At 45.4% G+C, this 14,592-nt stretch overlaps 1 protein-coding gene across 1 annotated transcript; it reads right to left on the bottom strand.

The window, feature by feature from the left end:
• Positions 1 to 1,035: 1,035 nt before the first annotated feature.
• Positions 1,036 to 14,551, bottom strand: KCNV2 (potassium voltage-gated channel modifier subfamily V member 2). The gene is made up of 2 exons (XM_061425423.1): positions 13,133 to 14,551; positions 1,036 to 1,354 (listed from the first exon to the last, which is right to left on the bottom strand). Exons 1-2 carry the CDS (start codon positions 14,549 to 14,551, stop codon positions 1,073 to 1,075), a joined length of 1,701 nt encoding a protein of 566 aa, XP_061281407.1. The 3' UTR covers positions 1,036 to 1,072.
• Between the last annotated feature and the right edge of the window lie 41 nt (positions 14,552 to 14,592).

Consider the following 14,592-nt stretch of genomic DNA (forward strand, 5'->3'; position numbering starts at 1 on the left):
TTAATTCATTTTGTTCAGTGCTTAGCTCAGAACAATTGTCCAAAGGCAGAGGATTTTTCTGTTTGCTTTTGTCTGTTCATGGAAAGGAGAAGGAAAGAAGGCTCTGAGAGGTGAGGACACGTAGGGGCTCCTGTCAAGGGAGGGGGTTAACCCCCTCAGGCATGTTTCACAAGTCAAGTCTGGGGCGCCCACATTACAGCTAGCCCGGGGTTCTCAACTTTGGCACTGCTGACGTTTTGGGACAGATAATTCTTTGCGATAGGGTTGTCCAGAGCATGTTGAGCAGGAACTCAGGTCTCTACCTACTAGTGCCAGTAGCTCCTCTAATCTTCTATCAGTGTTTACAGTCAAAAGCATCTCTAGACTTTGCCAACTGTGCTGGGGCAAGGGGTGACGAGCAGTTGTCAAAATCTCCCTTGAATGAGAATCACCAGTCAAGGATCAACCACACAATACCTGCTCCAACAATTTTAACAGCTACCATGTATTGAGCATTTGTAAGGATCATCTCCAATCCCCATGCTGATATTGTAAGGAAAGCTTTCCTTTTAAAGTGTAATTTAAAGTTGAAACTGAGGCTCTGACAGTCAAAAGTAACTTGTCCCAAATCGAACAGCTGGGAGACCAGGACTTCCAACTGAGGTTGGTCTAACTCCAAAGCTCAGAGAGTTCCTGCTGCAACACTCCCTCTCTCTAGACAATTAGGAATGTTTTTTAATTTCAACCAGGAAATTCAAGTCGGCTCAAGTCCAAAAGTATTTACTGAAAAGCCACAAGAAGCTACAAGAAAAATACAAGGAACTGTTGATCCTCTTGAGGAGTTTTCAATATCAGTGTCATTGAGCAGGTCAGACTCTTATACGACATCACTGAAGAATAGCAGAAGGCAGTCAGAGTTTGGGCCAAAATGAACATTTCTAGAGGTAGAACTTTGCGAAGTGAATGCCTTTTGTGTGTGTCTGCTTCACATGCCCTTTCACTGTCATTCCTATAATAAAAAACAACAAAAAAAGGAAAGTGGAATGAAGCCTTGAAGTTCATGGCTTCAACCAGCCACACGTACTAAGAGATATTAACTATTTAGCCTTGGGGTGGCCTGTGAGTTGCTTCCAGCCAAGCACTCTGCTATCTTCTTTTTGGCTCTTTGCAAGAACTCCACATTTCCCCTCTCCCTCCGTATGGCCGTGTACTCGTAAGCCTTGAGCTTGCTGTAGTAATCAGAGAATTTGTTGTAGAGGATGGATATGGGCATTCCATTGAGGATGATTCCAAAAGCAATGCAGAGGAAGGCAAAAAGCCTGCCCAGGTGGGTCTCTGGGTACATGTCTCCATAGCCCACAGTGGAGATGCTCACCTGTGAGGGAGGGAAAGTAGAATGGAATTGTTAGCATCGAGAGGGAGAAGTAGGAAAAGAGAGAACCAGGTAGGAAGGTGTCTTCCACCCCCCTGAAGGTGCCTGTGGGTCGTGTAACAGCTCCCCGTGGGGCCAGCTTTCAAAGGTACCAGGAATTTTGCCTGCAAGACTTGTGTCATGGAAAGAACACAAGCTTTGGAGCCGAAAGGCTTGGGTTTAAATCCTGACCGTCATGTATACATTTTCTTACAATACAGAGGAGGTAATACCTTTAAAGGGTTGTTTGAAGGTCACAGAGGAGCATGCACATGAAGTTCCCAGCGTACGACAGGCTCAAGGAAGGTAGGCCTCTGCCTCCTTCATCTGGGGCCAAATTTAGAACAGGGCCCCTGGGTTTGCCTACATGGTACATGTACTAGAAAGAGCTTGGGCTTAGAACCAGTCAGACCTGGGTTCAAGTCCCCACTCTGACCCTTCCCAGCTGAGAGACCTTGGGCAAAGCATTCAGAATTTCTAAGCCTTGGTTCTTGCATCTAAAACAGGAAGATAGAAGGTATGGTAGCGATAAACAATGGAATAGTACTCAACCGTAGAAAGGAATGAAATTGAGTGATTTGTAGTGATGTGGATGAACCTAGAGCCTGTTATACAGACTGAAGTAAGTCAGAAAGAAAGACAAATATCGTATTATATATTAACACATATATGTGGAATCTAGAAAAATGGTACAGCAGAAATAAAGACAGAGACATAGAGAACAAACATATGGACACCAAGGGGGGAAGGGAGGAGGTAGGAGGAATTGGGGTTGACATATATGCACTACTGTTATAAATTGGAGAACTAATGAGAACCTGCTGAGCAGCACAGGGAACTCAGTGCTCCACGGTGACCTAGAAGGCTGGGGCGGGGGATGGGTGCAAGGGGCGCTCGAGAGGGAGGGAGTATATGCATACTTACCACTGAGTCACGGAGTTGTACAGCAGAAACCAGCACAACATTATAAAGCAATTATACTCCAATTAAATAAATTTTAAAAATAAAACAGGAGGCTAATAACTAAGTCTCAGGGTTCTCATGAAGGCTACATTAAAAAAATGATTATATGTATATATATGGCTGAGTCCCTTCACTGTTCACCTGAAATTACCACAACATTGCTAATTGACTACACCCCAACACGGGCTTCCCTGGTAGCTCAAATGGTAAAGAATCGGCCTTCAGTGTGGGAGACCCAGGTTCCCTCTCTGGGTCAGGAAGATCCCCTGCAGAAGGGCATGGCTACCCACTCCAGCTTTCTTGCCTGGAGAATTCCATGGACAGAGGAACCTGGTGGGCTACAGTCCATGGGGTTGCCAAGAGTTGGGCATGACTGAATGACTAACACTTTACTTCATACCCTAATACAAAATAAAAACTATAAAGTTCAGGGAAAAAAAGATTATAAAGTGCTTCATACTATCAGGCACACAAAATACATTAAAATCAGCCTCCTCTGTTGTCCTCCTCTCATCCTTAAAATAGGGGCAACTTTCATACTTCTCATACAGCATATTAAAAAGTAGAGACATTACTTTGTCAACAAAGGTCCGTCTAGTCAAGGCTATGGTTTTTCCAGTGGTCATGTATGGATATGAGAGTTGGCCTATAAAGAAAGCTGAGCGCCGAAGAATTGATGCTTTTGAACTGTGGTGTTGGAGAAGACTCTTGAGAGTCCCTTGGACTGCAAGGAGACCCAACCAGTCCATTCTAAAGGAGATCAGTCCTGGGTGTTCATTGGTAGGACTGATGTTGAAGCTGAAACTCCAATACTGTGGCCACCTGATGCAAAGAGCTGACTCATTGGAAAAGACCCTGATGCTGGGAAAGATTGAAGGCAGGAGAAGAAGGGACGACAGAGGATGAGATGATTAGATGGCATCACTGACTCAGTGGACATGGGTTTGGGTAAACTCCAGGAGTTGGTGATGGACAGGGAGGCCTGGCGTGCTGCGGTTCATGGGGTCACAAAGAGTCAGACACGACTGAGTGACTGAACTGAACTCATACTTCTCAGAGCTGTTAGGTAGTTCGAATGAGATATTTTATCTTTAAGGTGGTTTAATTGCCAGTGTCTGGAGAAACACACTCATTATTCTTCGAAGGGACTTTTCTAAGACATCATCGACCACAAATATGTTCACCCTGCATGAAATCCTTCCTATCACACTTGTTACTGCTTTAAATTCCACTAATTAGAGATTTATTTAGGTTAACAAGCTTCTGTTTTAAAATGCAGATACCCACGGGACTAGTTATCAGTCAATGTAGCCAGAGAAAGCCCAGGAAAATCTCTCGGGGCCTGTTTTTTATGCCTCATATACTAAGACTCCTGTTAGTCCCCAGACTCTTGGCAGAATTACTAGAAGTCTTTTAGGCAGGGCTGTTGATTACAGTTGAAAACAGTGTGGGTTGCACAACTCCAGGGGGCAGTGTCAGCTTCATCGATTTGTGTTGCACAATTTTCCAGCATACGGTTATAAATGTACAGATCTGATCACCCTGTGGGTCTGTACAGAGACAGCCTCTAGCTTAGAAATGTAAAGCTTTTTGTTTCGATGACGTAAGGGCCAGTTTGAACTTAAAGTGTGATTGATGAGTTAGAATGAAATGGACAAGTAGGCCAGCTGGGCAAATCTGGTGGTCCTGATAAGAACCAGAGCTTCATGCAGCCCATCAAAGAGGGAGGATGCAACTCCTCTTGGGACAGGTGACACGCCACCTCTCACTACTCCATCTCCAGAGAGAGACCTGCAGATGGTGTGTGTGTGTTGGAGGGGCTGGGGGTGGAGTGTGGGGATGCTCCTCCCCCAGTGGGAAAATTCAAGCCTGCATTTGAGAGAGGCAGGAGGGCACAGACTAGGTTAGGAAGCAGGTGTGGCGCTAGGCCACAGCTGTGGGACTGGGATAAGTGGCCTGAATGCTCTCTACCTCAGTTGCTACTTTTGAAATGTGGAGAAGAGTCATAGTGTGTACCTCTGAGGGTTGTTAGGGAATTAAAGGAGTGGCTGCTGCTGCTGTTGCTAAGTCACTTCAGTTGTGTCTGACTCTTTGCAATCCCATGGACTGTAGCCCGCCACACTCCTCCGTCCATGGAATTTTCCAGATAAGAATATTGGAGTGGGTTGCCATTCCTTTCTCCAGGGGATCTTCCCCACTCAGGGATTGAACCTGCATCTCTTACATCTCCTGCACCAGTAGACAGGTTCTTTACCACTAGCGCCACCTGAAGGAGTGTCTGGCATTGGTATATAAGGGATGATGTTGTGCTCATTAGTCCAACAGACTGGGGAAGAGATTCATGCTGAATGCTGTTAGGGGAGACTGGATGGGACACCATGTCTCCAGTACAGAGTCTCCTTTTCCTACCTTCTGGTTAAAGGGTGATGAGAGACAGTGACAAAATAAGATCATGGGCTAATCTTAAAAAAGAAAAGAAAAGAAAAGTTTGCATTGTGTGTGTATGTGTGTGTGTGTTTCTTGTCATTGGCCACGCAGAACGTAAAAGAACCTGAGTAGTTAGGGAGTTTGGGATGGATATGTACACACTGCTATACTTAAAGTGGATAACCAGCAAGGCCCTACAGCACAGCACATGGTACTCTGCTCAGTGTTATGTGGCAGCCTGAGGGGCGGGGAGAATGGATGCATGGATACCTATGGCTAAGTCCCTCTGCTGTGCACCTGGGGCGATCACAGCATTGTTAATCAGCTGCAAGCCAATATATAAGAAAAAGTTAAAAACTGCATCGGCTCTCTATCCAGGCATGCGAACAGCTTCCATACGTCACTAGCCCCGTTACTCACACCTCTCTGTGAGTGTTTAGTCAGTCAACTTAGCTGGAGTCTGGATGAAAGGGTGAGTGACAGGAAGGGGTAGTTCAGATCAGGAAACACCCACAAAAGGCCAAAGCAGAGACTTTGGTCTAAACCAGCCCCTCAAGGATCCAGGACTGGGAGCGGGGGGGGTGGGTTGGAAACATGAGGATACACAGGAAGGAAGATCACTGAAACAAAGTGCCTGATTTAAACCTTTGCTCAGACCCCACAGTTGGCTTTGATTCTCTCCCAACCCCAGCTTCTTTCTTTTTTAATTTTTCTTGGCTGAACTTTGAGCGAAAAGTCAGAAGCAAAGAGAATTGGCTGAAGAAAGATTAAATATTTGATGTGCATAATATGGTCTAAATATTTTTGTATGTCTTGGATCTCTATTTTGAGACAAGAGATCTCTTCTGCTAGGAGACTGTATGACTGATTCTGAAGAGTTCCTTCCAAATGCAGAGCTAATTTATGCACTGCCTGTCTGGGGGATAATCTGATTTAACTGGTGATCTGGTTCTTGCTTCTTGGCTCCAGAGGAACCCAGGATTCCTTGGCTTATGGAAACTTCTTCTCCACATTCCACAGGCCAAACCATTTCTCCCTGAGAGAACATTAAAAATGGAAGGTTCCAGAATGACTCCAGTGACCTCACAGAGCGAGTTCTCTCATTAGCAGGATTTGGGTTTGGACATGTGACCGAAATTTCCACCATCCATCTTAATATCCTGAAAATATTGGCTGGCTCAGCCATCTACCAGTCTGTTGAAAATTTACATATTTTCCCCAGCTCTTGGGTTCCCAAAGCCAGAAGGTAGCCTTTCCCCAGCAGCTCACCCACTGGTCAGCAAATCCTGACCTGCTAAATGTTACAAGGAGGACAAGCATCCAATTTGTCTCTGAAACTTTAGAATAACTGTACTTGAATTTCTCCTTCAGCAAGGAATGTTTAGTTCCTTCATAGTGAGCTCGTCATAAATTACATCTTGTGTTCAGTCGCTCAGTTGTGGCTGACTCTTTGTGACCCCGTGGACTATAGCCCACCAGGCTCCTCTGTCTATGGAATTTTCCAGGGAAGGTTACTGGAATGGGTTGCCGTTTTCTACTCCAAGATTATGTCTTAGCACCTAGTAATCCCTACATCCAGGAATAATGATTTCAAGGAACAAAACTGATTTCCCAAAGAATTAATTCCTCTTCTTAATTCCCAAAGAATTTGAGGTAGTAAAGACCAACATTTTCTGGCTCAGATTATCACATACTTCATGTTGTCCTTTAATGAATTTAGCTTCAAAGACTGTACTTAGCCTACCCATGTGGCTGTGGCTACTACAAATATTTTAGGAATTCCTTCTTGGGATTATAATCTATACAGAGAATTCAGTGGTATGATCTTGAAACAAGTGTTCTTATCCACCTTGAGGATTAACCTTCAGGCTGGTCTTAAACTCAAGGGTCTTAACTATTTAAAAACATTAAATCCAGCCTCATAAAGGGAAAGGTGTAACCCCACTATGAAGAAGTAAGTGGAGATGTCACAGATGTTGTGACGCATGCTCAGTGGAACAATTCCTCAGTGGAATTCAAAAAATGTTTTGATCAGAGGAAGCCCTGTTAGAATGAGGTCATGGGTAATCTCCTAGAAGAGCACAACCAGTCTCCTGTGTGAAAGTTCTGAGATGTACATGAATTGTACCATCAGGGGGAGGCTGTCCAGAAGCTAAGGCCAGTTTGGACTCTGTCCCTAGAAAGGCATACAAGAATGATGATGCCGTCACATTCTCAGCTTACTTGGCACTTCTCCCTATCCTCTACAATTCTATCATGTCCCACTCGAGTTATATTGGCCAACAGGGAGAGCTTACAGAGCTAAAAGGGGACCACCTCAAAATCAGGAGTCCACCAGACCAAAAGCCACAGAAGTGCCTAAGAGCCTTTGCCCAGTTGATGGCTCCTGTGCTATTTCTGAAGGAGCCAGGAGAACTTCAATGCCTTCTGTGCCGAACCTTTACTCCTTATTTCTCGGCTCCAAGCCCCATCCCTTCTGTGCACTTTTCTGTAATTCAGCAACTGGAAGGATGCAAACCACATTTTCCAGGTTCCCTTGCCTGCTGTCTCGTGGTGAAGTTCTGCCAATGAGAGACACTGTTGGGAGACTAGAAGATAGAATGAGGAAGTGAGGGCCTCTCTTGCTGCATCTGGTTTCTGTCATCAACCCTCAACAATGACAGAGAGCCACAGCTCAGGCCTCTTTTAGCACACCCAGCACCAGCCTCGTGGTGCCATCTTGGGTGTCCTGATGTCAGGACACAACCATAGCTGTTCCTGCTCTGTACTCCTAGGTTCCAGTAACTCTGCTGCTGTTGCTAAGCCGCTTCAGTCGTGTCCAACTCTGTGTGACCCCATAGACGGCAGCCCACCAGGCTCCCCCATCCCTGGGATTCTCCAGGCAAGAACACTGGAGTGGGTTGCCATTTCCTTCTCCAATGCATGGAAGTGAAAAGTGAAAGTGAAGTCGCTCAGTCGTGCCCGACTCAGCGACCCCATGGACTGCAGCCTACCAGGCTCCTCCGTCCATGGAATTTTCCAGGCAAGAGTACTGGAGTGGGGTGCCATTGCCAGTAACTCTACCCTCTCCTATTTGCTCGCCTAATTCCAGGGCCAACATTGTTTCCTATACTCACCAATCTTTAGGTTATCTCACTTTCCCCCTTTTGCTCTTCCAGCCTATGTATCAGTCTCCCTGTATCAAATGTCCTCTGTTTAAAATACCCTGGTTTTGTTTCTGTTTTCCTGATTCACCTTTCAAATGGGCCTTCTCCAAGCAAGCAGGTGATAAGAATAAAATGAATCTCAGTGATCCTGTAAGAGCCACCTATTTGCAAGGAAATGATAACAGACTTGAGGAAAACAGAAACAAGAACAGAGTCTGTGGGCCATAATTATGTGAAGCCTCAGCCAGAGATAAATTTTCTTTTTTAAGAGATTTCGTTAGTTTTTAAAGACATGAGTTCATGATATAATTTCCTATCTGGTTTCTGCAGCTTTGACTTGCTCTGCCAAGCTCAGAAGGAAATGATCTGTTTAACCATCCCGTTGTTGCTTTTCTCCTCAGAAACACAGCCGCAACGGAGGCCGATGCTTACAGCTTGATCACAGAGCTAACTGTGCTTGTTAGGCTGCGCCATGCATTCCCCACACCCAGGCAACCCAGGGAGCCTCCACACAGCTGGAGCTCCTCTGAGCTTAGGCCTGTTTATCTGCATGCTCAGAAGCTCTCCCAGGATCGAACAGCTGACCCTCTTGTGCATCTTATAGTCTCTCTCTTTTCCCTAGGAGAGAAGGAATCACTTCTGTTTTATTTTCCCCCAAATGAATCTGGAAGCAGAAATGATTGTTTCCATGTGATAAAGACTATCAACTAGTCAGATATGGTAGCTTCTATTTACTGTGGATAGCATACAGGCTAGTACTTTACATATGTTTCCTATTACATTATGCTTACAAATAACCTACATTTGACAGATGAGCAGGGACTGTCTTCTAATGCATGAGCATCTCCAGACATGAGTGTCCATGAGGGATTTGTTCTGCAGCTGTAGGAGAATTCACAATAATGAAAATTGCCATGCTTCTCTTAAAAACCCTGAGTTGAATTACTAAGGAAAGTTGCAGGATCCTTGGCATAGAGACAGAGGAGATTATTAAAAACAAGTCAGATGCTGGGTTGTCCGAGAGCACTAAAAGCACATGGAAGGAGGGATTAGAGAACGCGTTCCTAATGTGGGTGAGTATACCACAAAGGCTACAGCACTGCAGTGGGGCAAGGAAATATCCATAGTTTTCTTTGCTTCATCTTTACGTTTTCAATGTGGGAGTGTATGTTTTCTGAACTATATAATATATTTGAGAGGTAATATCTTAATGCAGTAGGTTGATTATATTACAAGACTCTATGTCTTCCTGTATCCAGGTTCTTTGCCATACAACTTTGTGGTGCCTTCCTATGGGGAGTGGGCTAATTTGCTCTGCCCTTTGACTCTGAGTTTGGCCTTGTGACTTACTTTGGCCAATGCGTTGAGCATGTGACAAGAACAAAAGCTTATCAGAGTTTGCATGATTGGGCTTGCACACTCTCTCTTGCCCTTTGCCACAGCCATGGATACATGCCACCTGGATGAGGAAAGACCTAGTCGCCCTCTTCATCCCAGATGTCAGCCAGGTGACCATCAGACTGGGACATGAGTGGCTGACATCAGTCCAAATGACAAAAATCTTGGGGTTGAAACCAGCCCGAGTTGCTGACTTGAAAACTCATGAGCCAAAAAGATGTTTGACATTTTAAGCCACAAAATTTTGGGGTGGTTTGTAATGCATCATTATCACAGCAATAAATAGCTTATAACTTATGAATAACTACACATTTATCATGGGTGTATGCTCAAAATTTTTTAAATTATGAGATGTATGATCTCATAATCATACATTAGGATTCTACTTCTCAGATTCTCACGTCTGCTCAGTCATGCCTATTTAGATGAGCTTCTCACCATTCAAGCTCTTTTTTTCTTTTAGTATATGTACACACTGTTATATTTATGTATGTATTTACTTTTGGCTGTGCTGGATCTTCGTTGCTGCGTGAGGGCTTTCTCTAGTTGCGGAGAGCGGGGGCTCCTTTCTAGTTGCAGTGCGTGGGCTCCTCACTGCAGTGACTTCTCTTGTGGGAGAGCACAGGCTCTAGCTCATGGGCTTCAATAGTTGCGGCACCTTGCTGATTCTAGGGCCCGTGGGCTCAGTAGTCAGAGCTTGCTCACCACTCAAGTTTTAATAAATGTCATCTTTTCCAGGAAGGCTTCTCTGACTATTCCACTATTATATCAAAGGTAGATTCTACCACCCAGATCACTCTCTATCCTATAAAAACCCACTAACCTCTGAAATGATTTATTATCTCTTTCCATTAGGCTGCAAACTCCATGAGGGAAAGAATTTCACTTCCTACCCCTTCCCCCGCCCGCAATCACTCAGTATCCCTAGAGTTTAGAATACTCCTTGGCACACTAAGTGCTCAAAAAAAAAAACCTTGCTCAGTGAATGAAAATGGATTTTTGAGGGTTACATGAAGATTTGGTCTTAATCTTATGTATCGTTTTACTTTGCATCTTCTTTTTGCTTTATTGCAAATAAGGGCCCTTAGTATACAATATGCAATGTCATCAGAAATATATAGATGAATTGGGTTAATAATATATTGGTCCTGAGGAATCTTCAAGGGGAGTTTTCCCCATTGTTTTCATAGGTTAGTTCAGAAACAAATACAGGTAATCAGTCTTTTGTCTAATTCATAATGATTTTTTACTAGTATAACTAATTTTTAGAGAACAAAATGGATGAATGCCAGTGGTAAAGGTTAAGGTTGGTTAATGGTAGGTTGACGTGCAAATTCTGGCCTATGAAAACCATGTCTTATAGAGAGAAAAAAAAGAAAAATCACACTGGTAAAAGTAATAATTGGTAAACTTTGTTATAGATAGAAACTGAATGATAATTCAATTTTTATTGTCAAATCTATAGAAAATACCAACTTTGAAATGATTTTAGTTAATATAAAAAGGAGGATAAGTTGAAAATTTTTAAGTATTATACATCAAACAGATCAAGACATTAAAGGAGATTATTAGGCATTCACTTCAGGAAATTTTTTAAAGAGGAAAACTCATTAGCAACAGACTTCTCATCAAAAATTTTATATTAATATACAAAAGGTAAAAAAAAAAAAACCTTTTGTGTATTAAAAATACAATATCAAAGAGTCCACTAGGTCCAGCTTACATACGCTAGCCTTCTAAGATATTTGGCTGAATGAAAACTTGACTTTCTACAACTTGGTTTTATGTCATCAGCCTGTGGATGTTCTCTTTTCCCTCCTTGCTTTACTCATCACTAACATCAATGTTGTTTGCTAATGCATGTGTTTGGCCAATGCATTGGCCAAAACTTATAAACAATATTTTATAAATAAAAAATAAATTTATTCATCCAATAAATTGGATAAATCCATTATTTATCCAATAATGGATAAATCATGCTCCATTTGTTCCATCTGTACACATGGTTATCTACTATGGGGATGACCTTTCATCATTTGGAATATGATCAGAGGAGCAGCATTTGGCTCAAATGCTTATTTGGAAGAGCCGGACGTCATCCTGTCACCAAGGAAAGCTCACAAATCCTGTTGTACACGTGAGTGCTCTGCTTTCCAGGGAAGTGAGACTCATTGAATTGTAGAGCTCTATACCCTTTCCTCTTGGAGATGAGAAGACTGAGGCGAGGGAGAAAGGGGGCGAGGTTTCACAGGTAATGAAAGGGTCACACATTATGCAGGGTCACAGTTAATTATTAGCAGATCAGTGACTGGAACCTAAACCTCAATTTTCCATCCTACTATGCTACACTATTAGTAGGAGCCCTGAGTAGATTCACAGAACTTTACACCAGACTGTGCGTTATATCATATCCAATATTAATGTCAAAAGTATCTATTTTGTAACACAGCAAAAACTGGTTATATTTGCTTAATGTCTTTAAAGGCATTACAAACAAGCTAATTAAAAAATAAGGAAAGCATACACCTAGTTCTTTCCTATGTGTGTATGTGGCATGTGTGTGTGCTAAATCGCTTCAGTCGTGTCCCACTCTTTGCAACCCTATGGACTATAGCCCACCAGGCTCCTCTGTCCATTGAATTCCCCAGGCAAGAATACCGGAGTGTGTTGCCATGTTCATCTCTAGGAGATCTTCCTGACCCAGGGATGGAACCTGCATCTCCTACATTATAGGTGGATTATTTACCACTGAGCCACCAAGAAAGCCCCTTCCTATGAATATATGTCAGTTAATTCATTGACTTAAGACCCAATCAACATTTCCAGGAATTCAGGGATTTTCCTAAGGATTTAGTCTAGCACATGAGAAACAGATATTTGAGTAAGTGGCATAAATTATTATAAAAGACAAACACCAAATAGAATGATGACAAAAATAACTCATGCACTAACTTCAAATTAAGCAAGGAATGCAGAAAAACTCAAGCTTGAGAAAGGCAGTGCTGGAGTGTGGAAAGGGCATGGGTTTTGGTGGGGAAAGAGCATGGGTTTTGCAGTTGGGCAGGCTTGCATTTCAATCCTCACTTTGCTATTATCTGTGTGTCTACACTCAATTTGTCTGCACCTCAATTCCTCTGGCTGTAAAATGGGGCAATAATGCCAGGTCCAGAAATAATTTTTGTGATACCAGAGCAAGTTTCAGTGTTAGATGCTCAGATTCAGCTAGAACTGGTGAAATTTCAGTGAGGGTTGACACTCTTCAGCCAAGTCTTATTTCCTCCCCTGCAGACATCAACAGTTTCCTTCAACACTTGAACGAAATTTTTCCTCTTAAAAAATAGTGATCCTAGCCACTTCACATGGTTGTGATGCTGAAATAAGCATTATAAACCACTCAGGACCACAGGTGTTCAATAAGTGACAGATAACACAAGTGATGATGATGAAGTTCCTCAGGCTTCATCAGTGAACAATCACTGTTCCTTAAAATCAGCCTCTCAGGGGTATTAAAACTAAATCTAGCTTTGGAGATTCCTAGAATCACGTCAGGACCACGTCCAGCTTCTTGGACTTCGTCTTTCTTCCTGGACTATGTCTTTTGAGCCTTTTAACACCTAACCTATTTTGCTGCTGTTGCTTTATATTTTCTGGTTGAGGACAGTGAGAATGAGAAAGCAATGACCGTTAAACAAGGCAGAGGAAAGATGATGGAACAAAGCAGGGAGGGCAGCATCACTCAGGAAGGAGAGCAGCAGCTTCTGCCAAGTTGGGGAAGGGGGAGGGAAAGCTCACGGGCCATGGTACTCACCGCGGCCCACCACCAGGCGTGTGGGATGCTGGTGAAGTTAGTGCCCTGCACGTCGTGCTCCACGGAGTAGACTGCGGCAGCGAAGGTGAGGATGCCCATGGTGATGAAGAGCATCAGGCAGCCCACTTGCTGGTAGCACTGGCGCAGCGTGAAGCCAAAGGCGCGCAGACCTGTGGAGTGGCGCGCCAGCTTGAGGATGCGGAAGATGCGAAGGAGGCGCATGACGCGCAGTACCTGGCCCACCTTGCCCACGCGGCCCATCGTCTCAAGGTCGTGCTCCCGCGGCGAGCCCTTGACGTGCAGCTGGTCCTCGCTGGTGAAGCACTCAAGCAGCAGCTGCAGGTAGAGTGGCAGGATAGCCACCAGGTCCACCAGGTTGAGGGCGCTGCGCGCAAAGCGCCGCAGGTCGGGCGTGGAGGCCAGGCGCAGCAGGAACTCAAGCGTGAAGAAGGCCATGCACAGTGTCTCCACATGCTCCAGAAAGGGCCGCGGGTTGCCGCCGCCCTCGCCGCGCTCCGGCTGCTGCTGCATCTCTTCCACCGTGTTGAGTGCCAGCGCCACGACGGAGATGAGCACGAAGAGGCTGGAGGCCACCCCAATGGCCTTGGCGGCCACGGATGAGAAGGGCTTCTCCATGAGGTTCCAGAGGCGGCGCCGCTGCGCCCCATAGAAACGCATGTCCTGGAAGAGCTCCTCCGCCTCCTCTGCCTGCGCCTGGGCACGCAGCTCGCGCTGGATCTTGAGTTGCTCGCTCAGGTCGTCGCGCCGCTCCTCGAAGCAGATGCGGCAGCAGCGCGGCGTGTACTTGAGACGCACGCCCCAGTAGCCCAGCTCCTCCAGGAAGCTGCGCGGGCACAGCTCGTCACGCACCAGCAGTACCCCGGACGAGTAGAAGTTGTAGATGAGCTGGAATACCTCAGGGTCGCGGTCGAAGAAGTATTCATCCGTTTGCACCTCGTAATCGTCGCACAAGCCCAGCTGGCGGCTGCGGCTGGTGGACGTGGCCAGGCGGCCCAGGCGCGTCTTGGGGTAACAGGCCAGCTCTGTGTAGTCCAGGTGGTAGCTGTGGCCGCCCACGTTCACGTTCAGCGTGGTGGACACGAGTGGAGTGTCTGCACCGCTGCCTTCCGCTCGCTGGGTAGTGGCGGCGGCCTCCCCTGGCTGTCGGTCCTCCTCCTCGGCCGGCTCGTCCTTCCACAGCTCCTCCTCCTCTTCCCCATCCTCATCCTCCTCTATGTAGTAGTTATAGTTGCCCTCGATCCACGGTGGGATGCTGGCCTGGGAACCCGAGCGGCCCCCCACAGAGCAGATGCTCCTGCGGTGGGACTGACTCCCCACCTCCTGGGCCGCGTCTTCACCCTCTGTAGTATTCCAGGACCTCTGGCCCCAGGACCGTCTCCTCTCAGTCTGTTTCAGCATAGCTGGAGGACTGGGAGCCCTGGCTTTGCCCTCCTGGCCGT

The sequence above is a fragment of the Bos javanicus genome, chromosome 8 (assembly GCF_032452875.1).
Source record: "Bos javanicus breed banteng chromosome 8, ARS-OSU_banteng_1.0, whole genome shotgun sequence".
NCBI classification, from domain to species: domain Eukaryota; kingdom Metazoa; phylum Chordata; class Mammalia; order Artiodactyla; family Bovidae; genus Bos; species Bos javanicus.

What these genes read in the sequence shown, in the direction of transcription:
- KCNV2 (XM_061425423.1), bottom strand. Translation starts at nt 14,551, where the DNA reads ATGCTGAAACAGACTGAGAGGAGACGGTCCTGGGGCCAGAGGTCCTGG. An exon ending in ACGCCTGGTGGTGGGCCGCG is followed by an intron (nt 1,355 to 13,132) that starts GTGAGTACCATG and finishes CCTCCCTCACAG; the next exon opens with GTGAGCATCTCCACTGTGGG.